Source organism: Nicotiana tabacum, chromosome 23 (genome assembly GCF_000715075.1).
Source record: "Nicotiana tabacum cultivar K326 chromosome 23, ASM71507v2, whole genome shotgun sequence".
Classification (NCBI taxonomy): domain Eukaryota; kingdom Viridiplantae; phylum Streptophyta; class Magnoliopsida; order Solanales; family Solanaceae; genus Nicotiana; species Nicotiana tabacum.
The window spans coordinates 87,171,962-87,196,928 of NC_134102.1; the positions used below are offsets into that span (position 1 = coordinate 87,171,962).

At 35.8% G+C, this 24,967-nt stretch overlaps 2 protein-coding genes across 4 annotated transcripts in view; both read right to left on the minus strand.

The window, feature by feature from the left end:
* Nucleotides 1-508: 508 nt before the first annotated feature.
* LOC107771156 (DNA-directed RNA polymerases II and V subunit 8A-like) lies at nucleotides 509-7,890 on the minus strand. Of its 3 annotated transcripts, none has more exons than XM_016590484.2 (5): nucleotides 7,503-7,890; nucleotides 7,087-7,169; nucleotides 5,808-5,965; nucleotides 1,294-1,388; nucleotides 509-791 (listed from the first exon to the last, which is right to left on the minus strand). In XM_016590484.2, the coding sequence occupies exons 2-5, from the start codon at nucleotides 7,157-7,159 to the stop codon at nucleotides 680-682; spliced, it is 438 nt and encodes a 145-aa protein (XP_016445970.1). In that variant the 5' UTR covers nucleotides 7,160-7,169; nucleotides 7,503-7,890; the 3' UTR covers nucleotides 509-679. The 3 variants fall into 3 exon arrangements, with proteins under 3 accessions (XP_016445970.1, XP_016445969.1, XP_016445971.1); XM_016590483.2 differs by lacking the exon at nucleotides 7,503-7,890 and adding an exon at nucleotides 7,326-7,465; XM_016590485.2 differs by lacking the exon at nucleotides 7,503-7,890 and adding an exon at nucleotides 7,253-7,319.
* Nucleotides 7,891-22,081: 14,191 nt separating this feature from the next.
* Nucleotides 22,082-24,967, minus strand: part of LOC107771155 (helicase and polymerase-containing protein TEBICHI) — a 30,053-nt gene continuing 27,167 nt past the window's right edge. The window contains exons 24-28 of the mRNA XM_075246284.1: nucleotides 24,739-24,876; nucleotides 23,917-24,013; nucleotides 23,502-23,664; nucleotides 23,295-23,403; nucleotides 22,082-23,205 (exon numbers count right to left, since the gene is read on the minus strand). Coding sequence (XP_075102385.1) covers nucleotides 23,594-23,664; nucleotides 23,917-24,013; nucleotides 24,739-24,876 — 306 coding nt within the window. The 3' untranslated portion in view covers nucleotides 22,082-23,205; nucleotides 23,295-23,403; nucleotides 23,502-23,593. The remainder of the gene's footprint in view (nucleotides 23,206-23,294; nucleotides 23,404-23,501; nucleotides 23,665-23,916; nucleotides 24,014-24,738; nucleotides 24,877-24,967) is intronic.

Here is a 24,967-nt window from a genome sequence, read left to right on the forward strand (position 1 = left end):
CATCAGTTATAAAAATAGAATCTTAGTTGTGTAGGTGAGAGTTCTTTGTATTTTACACCCCAAATGTATGCAAAGTTTCTTTTATATTGCACTTTGTCCCTTTTAACTTTTACAACTTAGAACACAACTGTTTATGTTATTGGGAAGCCCAAGCACCCAAGTACACATTTCTGCGAATCAGATTATATTTATTTCACTTGGTTTCAAATCTGTAGCAACCTCTTCCTAATGCATACAATGAAGATATTAACACAAGCAGTTCTTATAAATTTATTCAATCCCACTTCTATCTCATATAGGTATCCAAATATAAAATGCAAATAGGAAGATGTTCAAACACACAAGGCTCGTGATAATAACAGTTCGTTCATGGACTGCAACTATGTTACCAGTTGATAAGAGTTCTAATTTTGTTCATCACAGAATACTAGTAGGAAAATATATTTTTTTCTTTAATTTCACGAGATACAAGGATCATAACTGCACATTAGCTTCCCACACCTCAACAACATAAATAGAGTTCCATTCCTTGGTCTCCATTATTATTATCTCAGTTATATTCTTTTGTATCCTTGAAACTGCGCCACACACACGATTTATAACGTGCCAGTAGCTTAGCTTACAAATACTCCATCTCCTTTTAAAGTTAAAATTGGGTTAATATTACCAATTCTTTACATCAAACCTTCCTTAGGAGAAGGAACAGCTTCTGGTCAAGCTCAAATTTAGCTGCGATGGATGGATCTCCTCTCAGCTGCATCAGAAGTCCTCCAAATGAAACAAAAATGTCTCTGAACAACAACGAAAACCAGTAAATCCATTGTTATATTCATAAAATTCTTGCTGGCTTATAGAAAAACAGTAAATCACTTGGTCCCAATGACCAGAACATAGACAACTCCCAAACACTGACTTTAAATGTTAAAACTGAAAGATATTTAACAATAAGATAGAAAAAAAGGCAAAACTTCTAGCACAAAAATGAAAACAGAAAAAAAACAAGTATAGGAAAGTACATTTATACTCCACGATTAAATGCAATAGAAGAACTATAGTGCTAAAAACAAGTTACATAAACCAAAGGAAATGGCATTTAGAAACTAATCTTAGGAGACCTAAGAAGTCAATCTAAGCTAATTCCATATCAGCACTCGGAAACAAGAAGCAAAGCAGATATTGCTAAAGTGTGACAGTATTGCACAAATGATAAGGCAAGAACATGTCAGAAATACAAATTTAGTTCATGGAATTGAATATGAGATTAATTATAGGAGAAAAGTTATCCAAACATACGCTTTAACATGCTTTCCTGAACCTTCCTCTGAGATCCTATATAGCTTCCCATGCATGACATATTCGAACTTGTCAGCAAGTGATTTCTTGTTACCCTGCCATCAGATTGCAATATCAACAGGATTTCTAAGAGTTTCACCACCAGACAGTCAGATAAAAAAGGAAAAAGAAAAAACGAAGAAAAAGAAAGAAGGCCATACAAGCATTTGGCTAGAAAATAGTGTTCAAACAGAAGTCTTTAGGTATCTTTTCAACTTTGGCCACATCATCTTTTGTATGAGAAGGTTATTCTTGGGAGTTTCAATTATTGTTAGTGTAGGTTGGGAGAATGGGAGAATATTTGACATATTAAGACTTCAATGGAAGTTTTTTCTTAAAAACATACTTTAGAGCAACTAGTACGCCTCAATCACAAGCTAGTTGGGGACTTGGGGTTCAACTATATAGATTCCCATCAAAGGCTCTCTATTTTTTCTACCAACATACAGATCTCCATCATAAACTAAAGACCTACTAGCAAACACTAGATCTAAGGGTATCATCATGAATAAACCTTAACCCCAGCTAGTTGTTATAGCCAAGTGTATATTTCAAACGGTGAAGGAAATTATTAGTTACAGGCCTAGATATTGAAAACACAAGGGGATATTATGTATTCAGTGGTGGAGAAAGTATCACGAAGGACTAATGAAAAGACATCGAAAGGAAGCTCCATAGCAATTTAAAGATGCGGAAACATGCCAAAGAAAACTTAATGAATGTAACAGTTTAAAACATTCATGACAAAAAGACGTCAAAAAGATGACATTTGTCACAAAAGAGACTTGAAAGATCTTGATGTGCTTCGTTATGAATGAAGTCATAGTTGTCTCAAGTCTTTAAAGAATATTTGTGTGTCATGTGTTTAGGGAGTTAAATGACCGGAAGATGGGTTTTCCAGTTTAGTTTTGGGGACTAATTTCAAAACTGAAAACTTCGGCACTATTTTCTATTTTGTTCGACAACCCATAAAGTCAAGTTTAAGGAAATCCGTGAAAGCAAACACAAACTGAAAGATGTTAAGATAATATGTTATGTTACCAAATTTGTTTTGGTTCCCCAGTTTACTAGATTTGACAAAAATTGAGATTCGGTATTTACCTTTGAGAGAAAATCAAGAAAAAATCACATGAACCAAAAACATCCATAGATGCTAAAAGAGCAAGTTTTAACGAACATACAAATAGCAACAAACAACAACATCAACCCAGTAGTAATCCCACTAGTGGGGTCTGGGGAGGGTAGAGTGTACGCAGACCTTACCCCTACCCCGTGGGTAGGGAGGCCGAACATACAAATAGAAAAATGCATAAAATCAAAGGCCATCTTACATATAACAAATGAAAAGCAAGTTTTCTTTCCCTGGATGCTCAGAACTTAAAGCTATGTAGCATTCATTACTCCTACATATGACAGAAATTCTCACATATGTCATAGTGGTTTCTTCCCATACTTATCTATTTTGGCCTCCTTTTCCTTGATTTCACGTCCTCTTGCTTTCTCAAATGCTAAGGAAATCCTAAGGACAGTCCAAGGAACAACATTTCGTTAACATACAAATATAACTATAGATGGATCCTTCAGTGGTGAATCGGAATAAAATCCAGCACACGGCAACATCAAATGATTATACCCTTCACTGGCAGATACAATGTGTTTGTCCTGACAATTACTTTAGAACTAATGAACCAGACATCAGAACCTGTACAATAAGAAGAGGAGAGGGAAGTGTTTAGTCAAACAGGGGAGGGGATGAGAGAGTGGTTGGAAAGGGCAATAGAAGAGGAGGAGCTGAGGGAAGCAGCGGTGAGTTGTGCAGGAGATAAGGCTCCGGGACCGGATGGATTCACGTTAGCTTTTTTCCAACAATGTTGGAGGATAGTTAAGGGTTGAGTTGATGGAGACCATTGCGGATTTCCAAGATTCTGGAGGGTTCGAGAGAAGCCTTAACGCTTCATTCATTGGAAAGAGCAACGAGTATCAAGGATTATACCTATTAGTCTGGTAGGAAGCATCTATAAGATTATTTCTAAGGTGCTTTTCAACAGACTAAAAAAGGTTTTAGATGAGACGGTGTTCACTTCTGGGAATTCTTTGTAAGTTGGACCCTGAGAAAGCTTATGATCATGTGAATTGGGACTCCCTGGATTTTATTATGTCGAAGATGGGGTTTGGGGACAAATGAAGGAGATGGATTAAGTTTTGCATTTCTACTGCTACATTCTCTGTTTTGGTGAATGAGAGTCCATGTGGTTTCTTTGGGAGTTCAAGGGGCTTGACACAAGGGGATCCTTTATCCCCTATATAATTCATTTTGGTGATGGAAGCATTGAGCAATATGATGGATAGGGCGTTCATTGGAGGTCTTAAGATCAATCTCAGAAAATGCGAGATCACACAGGTAGGAGAAGTGGATAATATTGAAGAGATTGTGCAGGTGTTGAATTTTAAGGTGGGTACTTTACCTACTACCTACTTGGGACTACCGTTGGGTGCTTCGAGTAAAGATCTTGCAGTGTGGAATCCGGTGATTGAGAGGGTAGAGCAGTGACTAGCAGGATGGCAAAAGAGGTACTTGTCGAAAAGAGGGAAGGAAGTTTTGATCAAAAGCACCCTTTCTAGCATACTTACGTATTTCATGTCTCTCTTGCAGAAACCTGGTAAAGTGACTAGAAGGTTGGAAATAATTCAGCGCAACTTTTTATGGGACACATCGGAAGGAGTAAGAAAGTACCAATTAGTGAATTGGAGGGTTGTCACTTCTCCAAAGGAATGGGGAGGACTCGGAGTGAAAGATCTCAAGGTTTTCAATAAAGTTTTGCTAGGGAAGTGGATATGGAGATTTAAGGGGAAAGAGAATGCATTTTGGAGGGAGGTGGTAGCGGAAACATATGGTATTATCGAAGGGAGTTGGAGGACCAAAAATATAACAACACCATTTGGGTGTGGTTTATGGAGAAGTATTATGATAGGTTGGAAGACTTCATGGGACACATTTCTTTTAGGGTTGGGGATGGAAGCAGGATTAGTTTTTGCGCGCATAAGTGATGCGGTGAGAATGAATTGAGGGAAGCCTTTCCTAATTTATATAGAGATGACAGTTCAACAAATTTATAGGTCTCATGAGGGGGTAGTTCATTAGGATTTGAGATTCAGGAGAAACTCATAGGACTAGGAGATGGAAGAATTTCAAAATTTGGTGGAGATATTATATGGGTTAGATACACCGAACATTATGTTGAATGCATGGAGATGGCGAGAGAGTAGAGATGGATTATTCACTGTTAAGTTTTTTTATAAGAGGTTATTTAGGGAGAGAAGAATATATTTTCCCTCATTGCTCTATTAAGATTCCTGAAGTACCAAGAAAGGTGTGTTTCTTTGCATGGTCGGCGGCAAGGGGAGTGATTTTGACAGCGGAAAATTTGAGAAAAGGAGGATCACATATGTTAGCTGGTGCTTCATGAGCAAAAGCTCGGGCGAAAATGTAGATCATCTCCCGTTGCATTGTCAAGTGGCAACTTGTTTGTGGAGAGTGGTCCTTAATTTGTTTGGGGAGCAACGGGTGATGCGGGCATAGTGAAAGAGGCGTTGCATAGTTGGGCACATAGGAGGGGGAAGAGAAGGCCAAGGGCATGTGTGATGCCCCTGGCAATTATGTGGGATATTTGGAAAGAGAGAAATAGAAGGGCATTTGAAGGGTTGGAACAAGATTTTGTGAAGTTGCAAAGTAGCCTTTCGTTTTTATTTTTTTTTTATTTTTGGTGTGCTCATGAGGTTCCTATTTGTATTGAGAATTGGGCCTCTTTTGTTGAGAACAATATTCTGGTGTAGGTTCCCTTTTTTTGGTATTCAGCTTGTACACGGGGTTCTTCCAACTTTTAATAAACCACGGCTCTATGGAACAAAAATGTATCCTATGACATATAAAAAAGTTAAAAATAGAAATCACAAAAAAGTTGATATTTTCGTTAGTTTCTAGTTCTAGTTAATAAACTAGCTGTCTAGCAAATGAGATTTCAAAAAACACTTCCAGATAGACAAGGTTACGGAACTAAAGTATTTTCTTAAAAGGGCTCGCTCACTTATTTCAGATATATATTTTTTTCCTTCAAATGAAAAAAAAGTACATTCCAAATGCCAGTATATAGCAAGTTGTTTTCTTTGAAAAAAGGTATATACATATATTGGAAAAGATTAGAAAGGCATTTGATGTTTATTACTTGATGAAAGTGATTCATCATTGTAAGTTAAACACCCTCAAATTTGACTAGATTTATTGCTTTCAGTTTCTTTTTCTTAATCTTTCTAATGCAGTTTGACTAGTAAGGCCTACTGTGTAGGAATATCTCTGAAACTTCAAGTTACTTCAGATACCATCTTTATGATTATGTAAATCACAGAATTAGAATTATATCAGTCAGGTAGCACTATTGCAAATCTAGAAGGATAGACAAATCATAAGAGTAAATTACCTGAATGAAATAACCTGTATCTGGTGTCCCATCCAAGTTCAAAGTAGATGCTAAAACCATCATAAATTTCTCTTTGACGCGCATAGGATATATCTCAGTGTTCACATCCAACAGCATGTACATATCAAACTGCTCACTCCGTGCTTCAATGCGATTAACTAAAAAATGCACATGATATTAGATCACATCATTTGCAGAAAAGAAGTGTTACTGCAGTTCAATAATTTATGGTGCCAACAATAAACCAGATTTAGTCCGTCCGTCATATGCCACAAATCGGCTTTCCCAAGAAAACTGCACTAACATTATATTTTATACTTCCTCAGCCCGTCATATGAAGACTATGAAGTGCAAATATGGATAGACTAAGAAAGCCATTACAGAGGCACAAAACTTTATCACAATTCATCTGGAGCATTTTCAGTCAACTACATGATTACCTTTTCCTCTTTTCTTTTTTCTTATTAAAGGCCAGGTATCAAGGCTAGTTTTCTAAACACCACCTTCTTTTTCTTTCTCCTAATTTTTCTTTTGACAACTGAGAAATCCCCGACGGCCAGTGGTGTACAGTGATCGAAGCTTGACAGATAATGAGTCTGCCCATCTACCCTTCTCCACTAAAATATCAGCCCTCTACCCTTCTCCACTAAAATATCAGGTTGTTTGCGGCAAGATTCGAACTTGTGACGTGCGTCAGCACACATCACGTGTTACACTCTTACTACTAGACCAAAGCCTTGGGGGCTCTTTCTCCTAATTGCATTACTCCACAAGGAGAACTTCATCCCTTGTCTGTTGTGAACAAACTATCTTAGTTAATTTTCTTCAAACTTATCATTCAAGTGGGATACCATGACCATCTTTTCACTTTTCCTTCGGATAAAATTGCAATGGTAAAATTGCACTCAAGGGTGTAGCTTGGTGGTCAATGAAGTGGGAGGAGAAGGTCTTAGGTTCATATCCCAGTGGAAACAAAATAAGAGACAAAAAAATACTAGGTGATTTCCTCTCATCTTGAACAAGCTTTGGTGCGCACAGTAACCCGGTACCTATGCTAGTGGGAGGTAGCAGGTATCCAGTTTGAAATAGTCGAGATGCGCACAAGCTTGTCTGTACTCCACCGTGTAAATAAGAATTGCAATGGTAAAAGTATCTAGCTGATTAATCCAAAGTTACAGCATCAACATTGACATCTACAGATTGCGTGTTGGCTCATATTTTAAAAATTCATTCGATTACCAACTGTTTACCGAGCAAAAAATGATTAATTTGAGCATACCTCTATCAAATTTTTTACCATCAGGATCCTTTTGAGTAACAGTAAATATATCTTCGAAAAGTGTTTCAACCATCTTCAACAACCTGCATTAGTTAAGTAGAGAACTCAAAATATTAATGATAAATGTACACTCAGAACCCAATTTACAATCTATATATTTACTTACTAAAAATCAATTGAAAAATGGATTAGGGTTCCGTCTTGTAAGAAACGAAGAAAAAAAGGGCGGGAGAACTTACAGGAAGGGAGGTTTTGGCGATTTCTTCCTTTATGTTCATTTTAATTTTCTGGTTGAGGGTTAAATAAAACGCTTACAAATTTGATTTCGAAGAAAATTTAGATATTTTACAGTTTGTTTTATAAATCAAAATTAGCTAAGTTTTAACGAGTGAAAATGCATAAAAATGTCTTTGAACCTGTCTCGGATTTGCTGTTATACACTTGAAGTCTTGAACTATGCTCTGGGAACACCAGAGGCGGATTCTAAGAGCCCGTTTGGACATAAAATTTGATGAAAAATTTTTCCAAAAAATAAATTTCGAAATCAGCGTTTGTTCATAAAATTTTCAATTTTCGTTTGAATATGCATTTTGAAAATTTTTAAAAATTTAAAAAAATACAAAAAACTGTTTTTCAAGATTTTCACTCAAATCACTCACAAAACTTCAAAAACAACCCAAACTAAAATTTATGTCCTAACACTAACTCTAAATTTCAAATATCATTTTTACTAAAAAATTTATTTTGCCATTTTTTCGAATTTTACAATTCTTATGTCCAAACGCCTACTAAGACTTCAAAGAGTCCTCCTCTAAACCCAAAATATGCTATATGTAATAATTTACTAAACCTCTATCCTACTTGGCCTGCCAGGTCATTAAAGCTCCTTTTTCTTTAATAATAGACCCATTTCACCAAACCAATATTTTATACCCAATCAAATATGACAAGGTTAAAGAGCGACAAAGGAATCAAACCATACTTTCTATTAAACCACTTTTTTTTTATCTCAGTTCAAATATATTTTCTTTCAATTTAAATTAAAATTCAAGTTTTTTTATCTTTCTATTCAAATTTAAATATTTTTATTCTTTTTCACATCAAACAACATATTATTTCCACATTAAAATGGAATTACACAGATAACACAAAGATTCTTTCGTATAGTTTAACTTTTAAAAAATCTTGAATCATATATTTTAAAAAATAAAGTTAGTGTAAATTTCTCCTTTGTATTTTTAGTTATTTATCCTTAAAAATACCTAGCGTGAATTTTGGTATTTTCATTTCCGACCATCAAGATCTTTTTATTTCCCATGCTGAACATATAGAATTTCCATTAGTAACATATTTATTGGAAACACTATGAAATATAATATATTGTTAGTCTATTTCATGTTAAGATATATGTGATGACCCAAAATGTCATCTTTAAATTTAATAGTTAATTCTGTATTTTAAGACCTCAAAAAGCCCTATTTATCATTACTCGACTTGCGTGCGCGGTCCGAAAAAAATTTCGAAAAGTTTTTATGCGAAAAAATAAATTAAAATGTGAATTCGAGCTTTAAAACTCAACTGAGTTGACCTTGGTCAACATTTTTAGCAAATGAATTCGGATCAGTATTTTGACAGTTTCGGTAGGTCTGTATCGTGATTTGGGATTTGAGCGTATGCCCGCAATTAAATTCCGAGGTCCCTAGCCCGAGATATGGAATTTTGAAGAAAAATTAAAAGTTTAAATTCAAATAGTGATCGGATGTCGAATTATGTACAAACGACCCCGGAATAAAATTTTGATTATTCCAACAACTCCGTATGGTGATTTTGGACTAAGGAGCGTGATCGGAATTTTATTTGGAAGTCCGTAGTGATATTAGGCTTGAAATGGCTAAAATAGGAATTTAAGATTGAAAGTTTGACCGGGGAGTTGATTTTTTGATATCGGGGTCAGAATCCAATTCTGAAAATTTTAACAGCTTCGTTATGTCATTTATGACTTGTGTACAAAATTTGAGGTTAATCGGACTTGATTTGATAGGTTTCGACATCGAATGTAGAAGTTTAAAATTCTTAAGATTTATTAGGCTTGAATCTATGTGTGATTCGTATTTTTAGTGTTGTTGGATGTGATTTGAAAACTCGACTAAGTTCGTATGATGATTTAGGACTTGTTGCTATTTTCGGGCGGGGTCCCGAGTACCCCGAGTGCGATCCGGATCGAAATCGGATCAATTTTTGGACATAGGCAAATTCTGAGATTTGCAGCTTCTCGTATCATCGCACCTGCGGAGGGACTGACCACAGGCGCGGACTCGCAGAAGCGGACGAAGGGCTGCCCAGTTGGAGCCGCAGATGCGGCTCATGTTGCGCAGAAGCGAGAGGAAGGGCGCAGGTGCGGGCAGGTCCGCATGTGCGATGGAACTTTCCGCACCTGCGAAGGCGCAGATGCGGTCCAAAGCTCGCAGAAGCGAAGGCAGCTGGGCTGAGCAATTTTCGCAGATGCGGGACCGTAGCTGCGAGAATTTTGTCCGCATATGCGAAAGTACTGACCAGATTACAAAAACAGAGGGGTTCCGATATTTTTGTCATTTGGACATTTTCAACACGGTTTTTGGTGATTTTTCAAAGAGAATTCACTGGAAAACTTGAGGTAAGTCACATTTGATCATTGTTAGTCAATTATATTGGATTATCATTGAATATTTCGAATAGATTACATGTTTTTGAGGTGAAATTAGAGAATTTGGGTCTAGGGATTTCAAAATGAGAATTTGAGATTTGGAGGTCAAGTTGATGTCAGATTTTTTGTAAAAATGGTATGGTTGGATTCGTAGTTGAATGGGCATTCATATTTCGTAACATACGCCGGATTCCGAGACGTGGGCCCCAAGGGCCATTTTTGAGTTAATTTCGGATTTTATTGAAAAATATAGTATTTTCTTATGGAATTGATTCTATAATTTTTGTTGAATATATCGAATTAATTATGACTAGATACGAGTCGATCAGAATCGGAAAATTGAGGAAAAAGCATACTACTTGGTTAAATTGGAGCAAGTCGAGGTAAGTGACTTGTCTAACCTTATGTGGGAGAAATTTTCCCTATAATTGATATTTATGTGATTATTAAAATATGTTGAAAGTCGTGTACTCGAGGTGACAAGTGTGTACAAGGGCTAAATGTGAAAGATTATATTTTTAAATTGTGTAGATCATTGTTGCGCATTTATTAAATTATTTGATCTTGTTATATTCTTCATCATTGATCCGAGATATATACCTTAAATTTGTTTGACCTTTTCCTGCTAATTGTTATACCTGTTTAGTTGAAACTTGGTTTTTTTTATTCTGTGCATTACTTGAAGGATGATTTTCTTTAAATTAAACATTATTAATATGAAGTATTTGATATTTTAAATTTGATATTAAAGGAACGTATTAAAGATTTTGAAATATTATTTCCCTGAATTATTTATTCTTGAATATTTTGTAAGATTTTTGTACTCATTGTGATGGAGCCGTGAGCTCTTTATTATGAAAAAATATTATTGATGGATTATTTTTGGCAAGTTACATTATTTGAGCACTTGAGGTGCAAATTATGATATATTGTGATATTGATATGCATGCGGTAGTATAAGGTCTGGGTATTGAAACGCATGCGGTGAGATAAGGGTGGCTTGATAAGCGTGGCTAGTAGGGGGAACTACTAGAAGTCATGCGGTGTGATAAGGATGGCTAAAACGCGGGATGCTATTTCGGAAAAAATATTTTCTTTTAAATAAATTGTGAAGGCTCCCGCGGTGAGATAAGGAAATGAGATATTTATGAATTTATTTATGATTTGGGACTACGAGGCGGTATCTCGAGAGTATCTTTGTTGATATTGATTTTATGGCCGCAGTTGCCTTGATTATCTGTTGTGATTTTCTTAAAGTTGAAAGGAAATTCGGTTTTGTTTCCACGAGATAATATTTGCTATTATTTTGCTTAATTAAATGGTGACACACTACTTGATTCATTTACAATGTCATTTTATTTTACTATATTGTTAAACATTTTACCATGCCATTATTATATTCTAGTAGGGCCTCACCTGACCTCGTCACTACTCTACCGAGGTTAGGCTTGGCAAAAGGCCACCGCTGTGGTATACTCATACTACGCTTCTGCACATCTTTTTGTGCAGATCCAGGTACATCTTACCAGCCTAGATGTCAATGGGTTACCTGCGCACGGAGACTTCGAAGTATATCTGTCAGCGTCAGACTCCGAAGTCCCCTTCTATCATTTTTATGTTGCTTCCTTATTTTCTTTAGACCTTGATATATAGAGACATTGAGAATAAAATTTTTAGAAGCTTGTGACTTATTTCTACCGGGTTTTGGGAGTTGAAATTGTTTGAATTGTAGTTTAATTATTTCAGATATTTATTATTATTCCGTATTAATAGGTTTACCTAGTCTTAGATACTAGGTGCCATCACGACATCCTACAGAGGGAATTTGGGGTCGTGACAAGTTGGTATCAGAGCACTAGATTCATAGGTGTTATGAGTCACAAGCAGGTTTAGTAGAGTTTTACGAATCGGTACGGAGACGTATGTACTTATCTTCGAGAGGCTATAGAACTGTTAGGAAATATTCACTTCTTTGATTCCTTATCGTGCGCCTTTGTTGATTTCAAAGTTCTAAACAATTATCTTTCTATTCTCTCACAGATGTTGAGGACACGCATAACTAGATCTGATAATCAGACACCCGCACCCCATGTTGGAGCCGCAAGAGGCCGGGGACGGGGCATAGGCCGAGTCAGAGGTCGAGGAAGACCACGTGGTGCAGACAGAGCACCTGCACGAGCTATTGCACCAGAGCCACCAGTAGCTCCAGTTGGAGAGCAGGCACCTGAGACGCCCGTTACTACTCCTTCACTTCATGAGACTTCTTGCCCAGTTTTTGAGCATGTTTGGCACTTTAGCTCAGGCAGGATTAATTCCACTTGCTCCTGCCACATCTCAGGCTGGGGGAGGAGTGCAGATTCCCGCCGCCCGTACTCCAGAGCCATGGGCCTAAGTTGACCGTGCCCCAGAGGTTATACCAGTGCAACCAGTTATCCCAATTCATCCTGAAATTAGGACAACAGTTTCAGAGGGGGAGCAACTCAGGCTCGAGAGGTATAAGAAGTACCACCCTCCCACTTTCAGCGGTTTAGCTTCAGAGGATGCTCAGGGTTTTCTAGAGGAATGTCACTGTATCCTTCGTACCATGAGTATTGTGGATTCCAGTGGGGTTTCTTTCACGACATTCCAGTTTAGAGGAGCAACCTACCAGTGGTGGCAGGCATATGAGTTGGATAGTCAAGCTGAGGTAGCTTCACTTACTTGGACTCAATTTTCAGATATGTTCTTAAGGGAGTATGATCCTCAGAGTCTTAGAGATGCATGGCGCGCGGAGTTTGAGCAGCTGCGCCAGAGTTCTATGACTATGTCAGAATATGCGGTTTGATTCAGTGATTTGGCTAGGCATGCACCAGCCTTAGTTGCTACTGTTCGAGAGCGGGGTCGCAGATTTATTGAGGGTCTCCACCCTAGTATCAGATACAGTATGGCCCGAGTGCTAGAGATGGATATCACATACCAATACAACAATAACAACAACCCAGTATAATCTCACTAGTGGGGTCTGGGGAGGGTAGTGTGTACGCACACCTTACCCCTACCCTGTGGTAGATAGGCTGTTTCCGATAAACCCTCGGCTCCCTCCCTCCAAGAATTCCCCACCTTGCTCTTGGGGTGACTCGAACTCATAACCTATTAGTTGGAAGTGGAGGGTGCTCACCAATAGGTAGTGTCAATTGCTAGGAGATTGGAAGGTATGCAGACTCGGGAGAGGGAAGAGAGAGAAGCTAAGAGACCCCGAGATTATGACACATATAATAATTCTCGTGCCCCAGTTGCAGCCCGTCATGGTAAAGGTTATTGGAGTCGTCTTATTCATTCAGCACTTCCAGCTTCCAGTGGTATTCCGGCTACTCCCAGACCTCAGGTTCCATATTATGCACCACCAGTGTCTTCTGTACCTCCGGTACGGGATGCTTTCAGCGGGCAGTCAAGTCGATCAGGCCCGAGCCAGTCCCAACAGCCACGTACTCCGAGGGCTTGTTTTGAGTGTGGTGACACTCGTCATATTATGAGGGATTGCTCCAGACTTAGGAGGGGTACACCTCCATGGATTTCTCAGGCCCCACATATTCCGCAGGGTCCTCAGGCTTCTCAGGTCATGACTACTGTACCAGTTGCCACTCCACCTGCACAACCAGCTAGAGGTCTCCCTAGATGGGGAGTCCAAGCCAGATATTATACCCTTCCTGCTAGGGCAGATGATGTTGCATCCGATTCTGTTATCACATGTATTATTTCGGTCTGTCATAGAGATGCATCAGTCTTATTTGATCCAGGCTCCACTTACACTTATGTGTCATCTTATTTTGCCCCGCATTTGGGCGTATCACGTGATTCCTTGAGTTCTTCTATTTATGTATCTACACCCGTGGGTGAATATATTATTGTGGACCGTGTGTATCGGTCTTGTTTAAATGTAATTTAATTATTTCAGATATTTATTATCATTCTGCATTGATAGGCTTACCTAGTCTTAGAGACTAGGTACCATCACGACATTATACGGAGGGAATTTGGGGTCGTGACAATATAGATATTCCAACTTGTCATATTAATATTTGACAATATATTAAACTAAAGCCGTAAAGTAACTCAAATTCAAATTTTTTATATTTTAGTTTTAATTTTAAAACTTTACCTGTAGATTTAAAAACTTCATTTCTTAATTCAAATTCATTTAGATTACGTGCTAGTTCATTACTTTACCACTTTTTTAACCGGGTCATATTTGATCGGACATAAGACATGAGCTTGGTTAAATGTGTTCAATGAGTTAAATAGGTTTATTATTAAAAAAATCAAAGGGCGTTGATGACATGGCATGCCAACTAAGAGAGAAGGAGACTCTTGAGGTTTTTAGCATATTTCAAGAAAAATAGTGATAATTGAGTGATTTTATTGTCTTAAAAAAACAAAAGTGATTTTTGTAGACAATTCCCAAACTTTGGGTGCACAAGGATAGTATTTGTCTAATCTTGGGATGGAACATGGGTTCATGACTCATGTGAACCAAAACATACTAAGTAGATCTGCCACTGCCTATTATCCTCCTAAACTATTTCGAATTTTGGATGATGAGGTGGCATAAAGATAGTGCAGTTCATTCTTTTGAGAGAGTGAGAAGCAAATAAAATTATTAAAATTTTACTTTTTCAATATTTCTTTTATTAAACATTTGTTTTATCTCTTTCTTTTTCTCTTGTTTTTATTCTTTTGCTTTTCTTATTCTTTATCTTCTTTTTCTTAAAACTTTCTCCGGACAGCAGGTGTGATGAATCCTACATCCTAGCGATCTATTTTCAAAAGGTTGGATGATTTAAAGAACTTTGACTTGCATCAATATTCAACCTATAAATAATAAACATTACTTACATATCAAGCAAAAAATGCCGTTAAATTGAGTTTAGGAGATAGTCCAGGAAATGAGTTTTGACAGGAGTTTAAAAAGATTGAATTTTACAAATGAAGGTCCCACCGAAAAAATGGCATCCTAAGAAATTTTCTAAAAAGATAAAACTGTAATTGACTTTCCTAACACCAAAATATACACACATCCCCAAAAATGTTTAGCTTGTTTTAATCGTCTATTTTGGAGGTCCAGTAGAACATTCATGTCCACCGGAATTAATGAAGGTCTGGCTGCAAATTAATCTAATTCTAAAAGACAAAATCTTATCATTTTGAAAAGACCTTATCTTCCATATAAAACCGTTATCACTTTGAAAAGATAAAAATTAATTTAAGTCTTGAAAAGGAGGTCGTTTAAGACTGAGGGTGACTGTCTCTATCTGGAACAACATCTTAATTATTCGAAGTGATCCGATTTTTTCATTTCTAAAAGATGAAGATGACAAAATAAAAAAAGTACAATTTCATTTTAGAAGGACAAAAAAGAAGGGAAAATGACAAGAAAAATAGATGGTGTGCGTGAGATGCACTGCCCAACTTCAAATCTAATATTGATCTCATAGGGTGGTAAAAATTCTGCTCAGGGTAAGTTCAGGGGAGTTATAGGACCTGTGTAATTGGAAAAACAAGACAAATTTGGAGGGATAAGTTCAATTTCCATCCCCGTCTTTGATCTTGTAAGTTTGAGCTTTCCTTGTACCCAGTGCCGGTTTGGCCCAAGCACATTGGCCAAGGGTGGTGCATTGAATCTCTTTGTCAAAAAATAATTATATATTGGTTGTTGAATCCCAATAACACGAGGAAAGCTTCCAAGTGGATTAAAAAAAATTACTTTGTGAATTTTGTGGTAAAAAAAATCAAATTATGGTGGATGTCTACTCTTACTCCATGATCTTCTCAAATGCTTAATGACATATTCAATGACATATTTCTATGCTTAATAACATATTCAATGACATATTTTTCTTCACTTTTCATGCCTATATAAAGTCCTTATAATAGATAGGAAAATACACACATAATTGAAGAAGAAATAAGAATCTCTCCTCTCTTTCTCTCTATATCTCTTAGCTTGTTTTTCCTTGTTCTATATTGTTACTTTAAGCTATATTTTATAACACGTTATCAGCACGAAGTCTCTAACCTCAAGGTTGAATTCCACTTCTGGTAAGGTATATCTCGATGATCTATTGTCAAAATTATTCAGATTTTATTCAAAAAGGTATGTAGTGTTACAGACATGTCTTTCTGCTACAACAACAAGTCCGAGCTTTAAACCAGATAAGTTTGTACCACTATTTAGAATAAGCAATGATCTGCTTATTAGAAAATTAGTATTTATGTGGTTGCTAAGGATGTCACCTTGTTAAATTTTCATGAACTAAATAATATGTGGCATGCGGTATACTAAATAATATATAAAAATAAAATTATACTTTATTATATATGCTTATGTTTTTACCTTATAATACTATTTTAGTATGCCTAGTATAATGATTATACAATGTGCAAATATCAATAATAATAATAATAATAATAATAATAATAATAATAATAATAATAATAATAATAATAATAATAATAATAATAATAATATTCGTAACTATTTTATTTTGATAAGATAAAATATTAGTACAAGAAGTATGTACTACACCAAATTTTTCATTGATGATAGTTCTTATCAAATTAACATATTGAATCATTTCTATATGGAAAGCATATAGTAGTAGATAGTAGACAGAGATTTATCCACTATTTTTTTGATTCCCTGATTGACTTAAAGGTTCTGCTATATCTTTTTGTTTTTCTAGAGAGTATAATACTTAATTTTCACAAAAGTGCATGGTAACTAGTAGTACTATTATTCTGTTTGATACATAATTTTTTCTTAATGTTCTACTCATATCACTTTGATCTTGAAGTAAGCTTATTGCAGCAAAGAACATATGTGAATTTTCAATATTATTTTATATTTTCATATATCTGTTTGACACTAATTACTTAGCTGATTTGAGTAAACGAAAGTCTATTGTTGAGAATTATATCCAAATGACATTATGAAGAGTTTAACTCAAGAGGTAAGCATTTCCTTCGTATTTGAAATTATTTTTGTCCTTTGCTATTAATGATATCAACTTCAATGAGTTCAAGTCGCAATGCACCATGAGGGTAAGACATCAGGATCAAGTCCTGATTCTCCATGATGATAAGAGTTGGGTTTGAGTCCCAATTTATTATGGCCTAACATGCCTTTATATTGGTAAGACATTGGGTATGAGTCTCACTATACCATATTGATGATATAATGATAACTAAAGAAAAATAATATATTTTTCATAAAAAGACATGAATATTGTCCCACTTGATTTGCTCCATTCTTGAAGTGAATGTGGTAGCGGCTCATAATAAGTCTAAATGAAGACAAGTGGTTAAACAATGAACGTGGGCGTTCCAAAGATCAAAATAATAATAATAATCACTATGATTATAAAAGGAGAATAATAAGGGTTCTCAAAATAGTCCTTCAAAATGTGAAGCTAATGTTTACTATCAAATTGGTATGAAAAATAATAAAGCACGACGCTGATTATTATCCATTCCTTGAAAAGAATGTGACTTATGATAAGCATTGAGAATGCAGACCCATTCCTACAGGTGAATATGGCAATATGTGATAAAAGTAATGAATAAATACATGCAATGCATGATTAGATAAATACCACACAACTCACCTCTAAAGGAGGTTTGAGTGAAACAAAGAGAATAAATATTATTGTGTGGTTACATGAATATGTCATTGGTCGCGTACATGTGATACGCCAAAAAAAAATATTTTGTTGTGCCTTATAAAGGGTTATTAAAGGCAAAATTAAAGCAAGAAATTATTTTGCTTATGATAATTTTGACCATGACAATATATTATGATATAATTTTCTCCGTGAAGGAGACATTTACCATATGAATGGTGTGACAAAATATCTTGTAGTACAAAAGTTGTTAAGAGCTCCAAAAAAATTAATTTGTTATTACCCAGATGAATAAAATTATTCACGACATTGATATTGTAAAGTTTCAAAAGAAACTTTTTGAGTTTTAAATGTATAAGTCAAACTGATTGGCATATTGAGACTATAAATGAAAGGAATATTAAATATCTTCATATTTCTACAATTATAACGGGTAAATATGAAAGGTTACCCGATTTTCTTTCTATTTGTACTACACAAATATAAGCATGATGATGGAATCATATGTCACAAGTAAACTAGAGGTTTACTGAAACAAATATTAGTTGGCATGACCGGTTGACCATCCGGCTCAATTATGATGCAAAAAATTAATTGAGAATTACATTGGCATATATTGAAGAAATAGAAGATTCTTCAAGAATTCTCTTGTGCTGCTTATTCTCATGATATACCAGTTAAGGTTGGGATTGAATCCCTTAATTTTTGAAATAAATAAAAGGTGATAAATATATGGGCCCAGTCACCTTCCATGTGGACCGTTTACTATTATATGATTTTAATAGATGTATCTATTCTATGGTCACATGTGCATTTGTTATCAACTTGCAGTTTGGCTTTTGCAAGATTGATTGCTCAAATTATTAAAGCACAGTTCCATAATATAAATTATGATGATTTATCTTGATAATGCTAGTTTAAATCCAAGTTGGTTTAGCAGAAATTGTATGCCTCCAATTATATCTAAACCATTGGTTATGAGAACAAAACTGCCAAAATAAAATTTGGTATGTGATGTATTATTTAATATACAACAGCACTTGTACGCATCTAGCCAAGTTATGATAAGTTCTCCCTATCACAATCGGTTCAGGGTCAGGAACCAAATAATTTCCATCTAGAAATATAAATGTGCTATATGATTTAATTGTTCCACCACAATGCACAAAGATGGATCCCCAAATAAGGCTAGAGATATGTATTGGTGATCCCAACAATAGGGGGAGAAAATGGGCAGCTGAAAAAGTAATGCATATAATGAATTATTATGAGTACATCTAGATTCTCGTACGAAAAAAATATGAACTTGAAGTTCAAGTGATAATTCATTTGCAAAATATTGCCAGGCGTATTTGCTGACCCAAAGCTAAATGTCATATTCAGCTACTAATGTTCCAAATAAAATAAAGTTCATAATGAATAGAGTCTACGGCATGCATGAAGCATAATAGACTAATCGGTTCCAAAGATAAAACTCCTTGAATAAGGAGAGGAACAAATGTTCAAGATGGTCATAATAAGGAGGTAAGTGCTCTAGAAGAGCACCACGACATAACACTTCATAAGACCTCATGGAAGAGGCTCAGGTACCTGAAAATAATAAGATAAAGAAATCTCAATAAGTTATGTCTTTATTGGGTAATAGTAGAACCGATATAAAATGATCGTCGACGATAACGTCAAGACTATGTAAATTATAAGCAGACAATGAGATCAAGTACAATGAAAAATGTCTTGGATGATAAAGTTATGTCTTTATTGGGTAATAGTAGAACCGATATAAAATGATCGTCGACAATATTGTTAATATAATGTAGCGCTCAATATTATTAATATTGACGAGGATCTTGAGCTCAAATCTGTCATGAAATTTGGATAGATAAATGATTGGCCAAATGAAAAATACGCAATAAAAATTAATTTTACCTGAAAAATATGAAGTTGGACGGATAGTCCCAATGCCTGAAAGTATAAAGCCAGTGGAGGTATAAATGTGTTCTTGTGCGAAAAAAAAAAAGGTCAAGTCGATAGACATAAAGACGACTTGTGCCACAAAAATATTTGTAAATATCCTGGCATTGATTATATGGAGACATGTTCTGCTGTGATGGATATCGTCATTTCAGGTTTTAATCTGGCAATACAAGAAAAACGTGTTATGCGTATAATGGAAATCATTGAAGGATTTAAATTGTTCTGAAGCATATTAAGGTTTTCAAGAAATTTATTAAATAAAGCTTCAAAAATTCTTATACGGATTGAAACAATCAGGGCGCATGTGGTATAATCACCTGAGTGAGTACCTGTTAAAAGAAGGGTACAAGAATGATTCAATTTGTCCTTGTGTATTTATAAAAAGATCCGGATCTAAATTTGTTATAATCACCATGTATGTTGATGCTTTAAATATCATTGGAACTCCTAGGAAGCTTCCTAAAGCAGTAGACTATTTAAAGAAAGAATTTGAAATGAAAGATATTGGAAAGATAAAATTTCGTCTTGGTCTACAAATTGAGTATATGAAAGATGGAATTTTTGTCCATCAATCAGCATACACTAAAAAGATTTTAAAGCGATTCTATATGGATAAAACACATCCATTGAGTACCTCGATGGTTGTGAGATCACTCGATATAAATAAAGATCTATTCCGACCTCATAAAAATAATGAAGAGCTTCTTGGTCCCGAAGTACCATATCTTAGTGCAATTGGTGCACTAATGTATCTTTTTAACATTACAAGGTCTGACATAACTTTTTCAGTTAATGTCTTAACAAGATATAGCTCTGCTCCTACAGGGAGACATTGAAATAGAATCAAACACATATTGCGGTATTTAAAAGAGACTACCTATATGGGATTATTTTATGACAATGATTGCAGTCCCAATCTTGTTGGTTATGCCGATACTGGGTATTTATCTGACCCACACGAGGCTCGATCTCAAACAGGCTATATGTTTACATATGGAGGCACTGTCATATCTTGGCGATTGACTAAGCAATCAATCGTGGCTACTTCATCTAATCATGCTGAGATAGTTGCTATTCATGAAGCAAGTCGAGAATGTGTATGGTTGAGGTCTATAAAACACCTTATTCGAGACAAATATTGTTTGAAGTGTGACAAACTACCCACAATTTTGTATGAAGACAATGCAACATGCATGGCCCAATTGAAGGGAGGATTCATAAAAGGGGATAGGACAAAGCACATTTTACCAAAGTTATTTTTCACACATGATCTTTAAAATAATGGTGATATCAATGTGCAACAGATCCGTTCAAGTGATAATATGACTGATTTGTTCACCAAATCTCTACCGACGTCAACCTTCAAGAAACTGAATACGCGTCTACCTACCAAGGCTCAAGGATGTGAATTGATACTCTCATCAAGGGGAGTTAATACGCGTTGTACTCTTTTTTCCTTACAAGATTTTGTCCCACTGAATTTTCCTTGCAGGGTTTTTAACGAGGCAACCAAAAGGCGTATTTCTAAACATGTGTACTCTTTTTCCTTCACTATAATTTTTTTCCCATAGAGTTTTTTTTCTAATAAGGTTTTGACGAGGCACATTATCTATGGACATCCAAGGGAGAGTGTTATAAGAAAAATCAAATTATGGTGGATGTCTACTCTTCCTCCATGATCTTCTCAAATGCTTAATGACATATTCAATGACATATTTCTATGCTTAATGACATATTCAATGACATATTTTTCTTCACTTTTCATGCCTATATAAAGGCCTTGTAATAGATAGGAAAATACACACATAATTGAAGAAGAAATAAGAATCTCTCCTCTCTTTCTCTCTATATCTCTTAGCTTGTTTTTCCTTGTTCTATATTGTTACTTTAAGCTATATTTTATAACAAATTTGACATTTTTTTAATCTTTTTTTCTCCAATCATGTCTTTGCCCCGTACGTACTTAATGATAACATGAAAATAGTTAGTAGACCACTTTGCGTCCGACATTAATTCCAAAGTGATTTTCATGTGCTTAATGTAATCACTTCAACTTTGAGGAGTGTTATACCTTTAATACTCTGTTCAACAATTTTCACTTCCCCACTAGTTCATTTAATTTGCGAAACAATGTCATTAAAACTACTTCTTAGACCATGCCATATGTACTCTACTAATTTTAATGATTTTTCGGAGCAAAATTTACATAGTTAGGATTTTATTCCTTATACCAAACATCTTTAACTAAATCTTAAAAACCTTCTTTGGATGTCCATTAAAGAACTTTAATATTTGAAATCGACCTTGTCGTTAGTTCTAGATCAATAAAGAATAGGTTTTCCAATTCCGTGCTAGGATAAATGCTTAACATATGTACTCTGCGAATAACCTACATTCCGTGTTAAAGATGAATTTGGTTGTGCTGAGGTTTGATTAACAGAACTTCCGTTTTCTTCACAATGATTCCTTTACCACACCCAATAGGAATTTCAAATATTCTTCTTGTTTTTCCCACCAATCTCTTGGATGACACTCATTCTAAGTTTTTTAATAGGGAAACAGCAAATTTTGTATCAAAACAGGCAGTTAAGCGCGCGCACGGCGGGGGGGGGGGGGTGTGTGTTTAAAAAAAAAAAAAAGTATTGCAGAAAAAATCGAAATCAATTAACCTGGTTCCAATTCTGCATCATCAGAAACTCCTCTGTAGAGCACCAAACATATTCAGATGAAGTGCAAGAATCATGTTCATGCACTTGTCTGATAAAAACACACCAAAAAGTCTTTCCCGTGAATGATATCATAGATAAAAACGACTGAATAATATCCATGCACCAAATATGCCTTTATCAAGAATCTTTACACTAAGTCATAATTCATCTTTCCAAAGTCTCTCTGGCGGATCATTAACCAAATGACAAATCCTCTTGTCTCTAGATGTCACATATCACAGTAACTTCAATGAGGTCTTCCAAGCAATCAGAACAGCCGTTCTGGGTGCTCCAAATCTCCAAATTTGATTGCCAAGAGAGTTGCTCACAGTTGTATGTTCCCCACCCCTCCAGATTGATTTATCTGTACCCTCTGTAGTCTGTAACAATGTGACTGGATGTGGATCTTCCAGGTCCCAGGCTGTTCCTTGATATGTGAGATACACAAAAATACAGACCATTGACCAATTCCACATGCATCAAATGTCAGGGCAGATACAGCAGAAAATGCACCCCAAGACTTGGACCAAAATGTTCTTGGAGATCTGCATTGACTAAACTTGAGGCTGAGCCAATGGAAAAGTAAAAATCCTATGATTATTTCCTCGTAAAATTCTTCCCTTTGGCCTTTTGGCTTCTGGGGCATGGAGACAAATAACCACATAGGAACCATTCATGGTGCGATTAAAGAGGGTTGAGTCAAACCCCACAAGATTCATAGCCCAGGGCCAACACAACCTTGAATGATGAATATGGCTTCAGTAAGATTTGAATCTTTGGCATCGTGCATTAAGCGCTGCAAGTCATCCACCACTTGGACCAACTCCTTGATTCTCTTGATGGGTATTTCCCTGGTACATTAAGTATCTGCTTCTCGGAGATACTTTGACAATAAGGTAAAAACCTTATCACCATTACTAAAACACATTCCTCCTCTAAGATGCTTGCCGGCTTGGAACACAGTGAAGCAGCATGCTCAGGAGACAATCAAGAAAAATTCATCAGCAGAATCTTGGCATGTCATGCCCTCCGAAAAATATCGAAACTGGCCTTGGTTCTGGGCACCCTCGTCACAGTACTTGTGTTTCCAAAAATTTATCTGAGCACCAACAAGTGCAGATTTGTTCAATAAAAGTGAAAGATCCCTTTATGAGATTTTGAGACACGCCAATTAGAGCACATTACAACCTTTACGAGCAGCTAACCACATAAAGTTATACCGCTGCCATGTGAACATCATTGCTTGCTCTGGTCCGATCAAGTATAGACAAAGACTGTCTTGTTTGAAAGGATACAGCTTCACCAAAATAAAGATAATAGTCAAAATAAAAAAAACCATAAAGATTAGCATAGTGTGAAGAAACAACAAAAAAAAAACATGAATTTTCAGGTTACCTGTAATGAGCGCCATTCGTACTGTTCGAACAGCATTGAAGCAACTGATAGCTTTAAACTCTACCAACAAATGTGCACACTAACAAACCTATTCATTCTATGACCTGGAAAGGCTCCAAAGATCCCCATGTCCTCCCAATTTTCAGTTTCACATGCAGTGGGACTGGCAGACAAAACCATAGGTTCTACAATAAGCACAAACTTCAAGAAGAATATCAATTATACAAGAGGGAACAGTACAATAAAGAACAGCATAAGATCATTTAGTCCACCAAAAGGTTTAACAAAGGTTACATCAATCAGAGGACCTTCCACAGCGTTCCCCAACCAAGAAAATCCTCCAGTTGGCAAACCTCAGATAAACTAGGACTTAAGATCCAGACAGGCATGTATTTAGTTTTATATGATCCCTTACCAAGAAGTGAAACAGCATTTTCCATGCTCATCTGCAACAACAATCCAGCTTCCTTTGCAACAGAAGGATCAGCCTCAAGTACTAATTCATCGTGAACCTTAGCAATGTCCAAAGCAAGTGATCATTTTCTAATCAAACAACCTCAATTGCAAATGTAAGCAAATTTCTTCAGGCAACTAAGAGGTGATGAGATATTGACTTTTTTTGTCCTCCTATTAGAGATTCTAAGCACTTCCATAACCAGAAATCCATGAAATTTGTCATAGCATCATCCAAACATTATAAATCGAACAACTACATGCTTCCTAACCAAACTAAACCATATTTCAGTTCACAGAAAACAAATAAAGAGATTGTAACAATATGAAAATTCCTCCTGTGGCATTATTGTGATACATTTGATAAGCACATAATTTTACCAATCAACTAGACCTGTATCAGTGTAATAAAAGAAAACATTTAGCTGAAATGATCAAATAAGTATATCAATTTTCCAATTTGAGTTCTTGAACTTTTGGGACTCTCATTGTAATACAACTCATAGAAGTGTGTCAAACATTCCGGGACATCCCAAATGAAGCAATCTAAATAGGAGTAGAGAGTAGTGACTGATCAATTGAACCAAAATGTAAGCTGTTTCTGTAAAAAGAATGCTGACTGTTTTATCCCTCCTTTTCTTTAGAGACTAACAAGTGCTTTCTGAGAGTACCAGAAACGGACTGGTTGGGGATGTGAATTGTCAGCCTCATAATTGGAAAACAAATGAAGTAGAAGTACCAAGTGAAACATGTTCTGTCCAGGAAGAGAATACTCGGAAACTACCTGTAATATGATCCGGCAATGTCCTTTAAGCACATAAAACTTTTCATCAACCATAGAATTGGACGGAGACTTCTCAAAGTTATCAAGCACAGAATGGATGTTTATCATTGCAATCTTGATAATGTCTGCAGCTGACCCCTAATTACAGCAATAAAGACAAAAAAGGCAATGATAGAATGCGAAAACAGAAAAGGCAAATGATTGAGGAAGGGAAGGGGGCAGGAGAGTC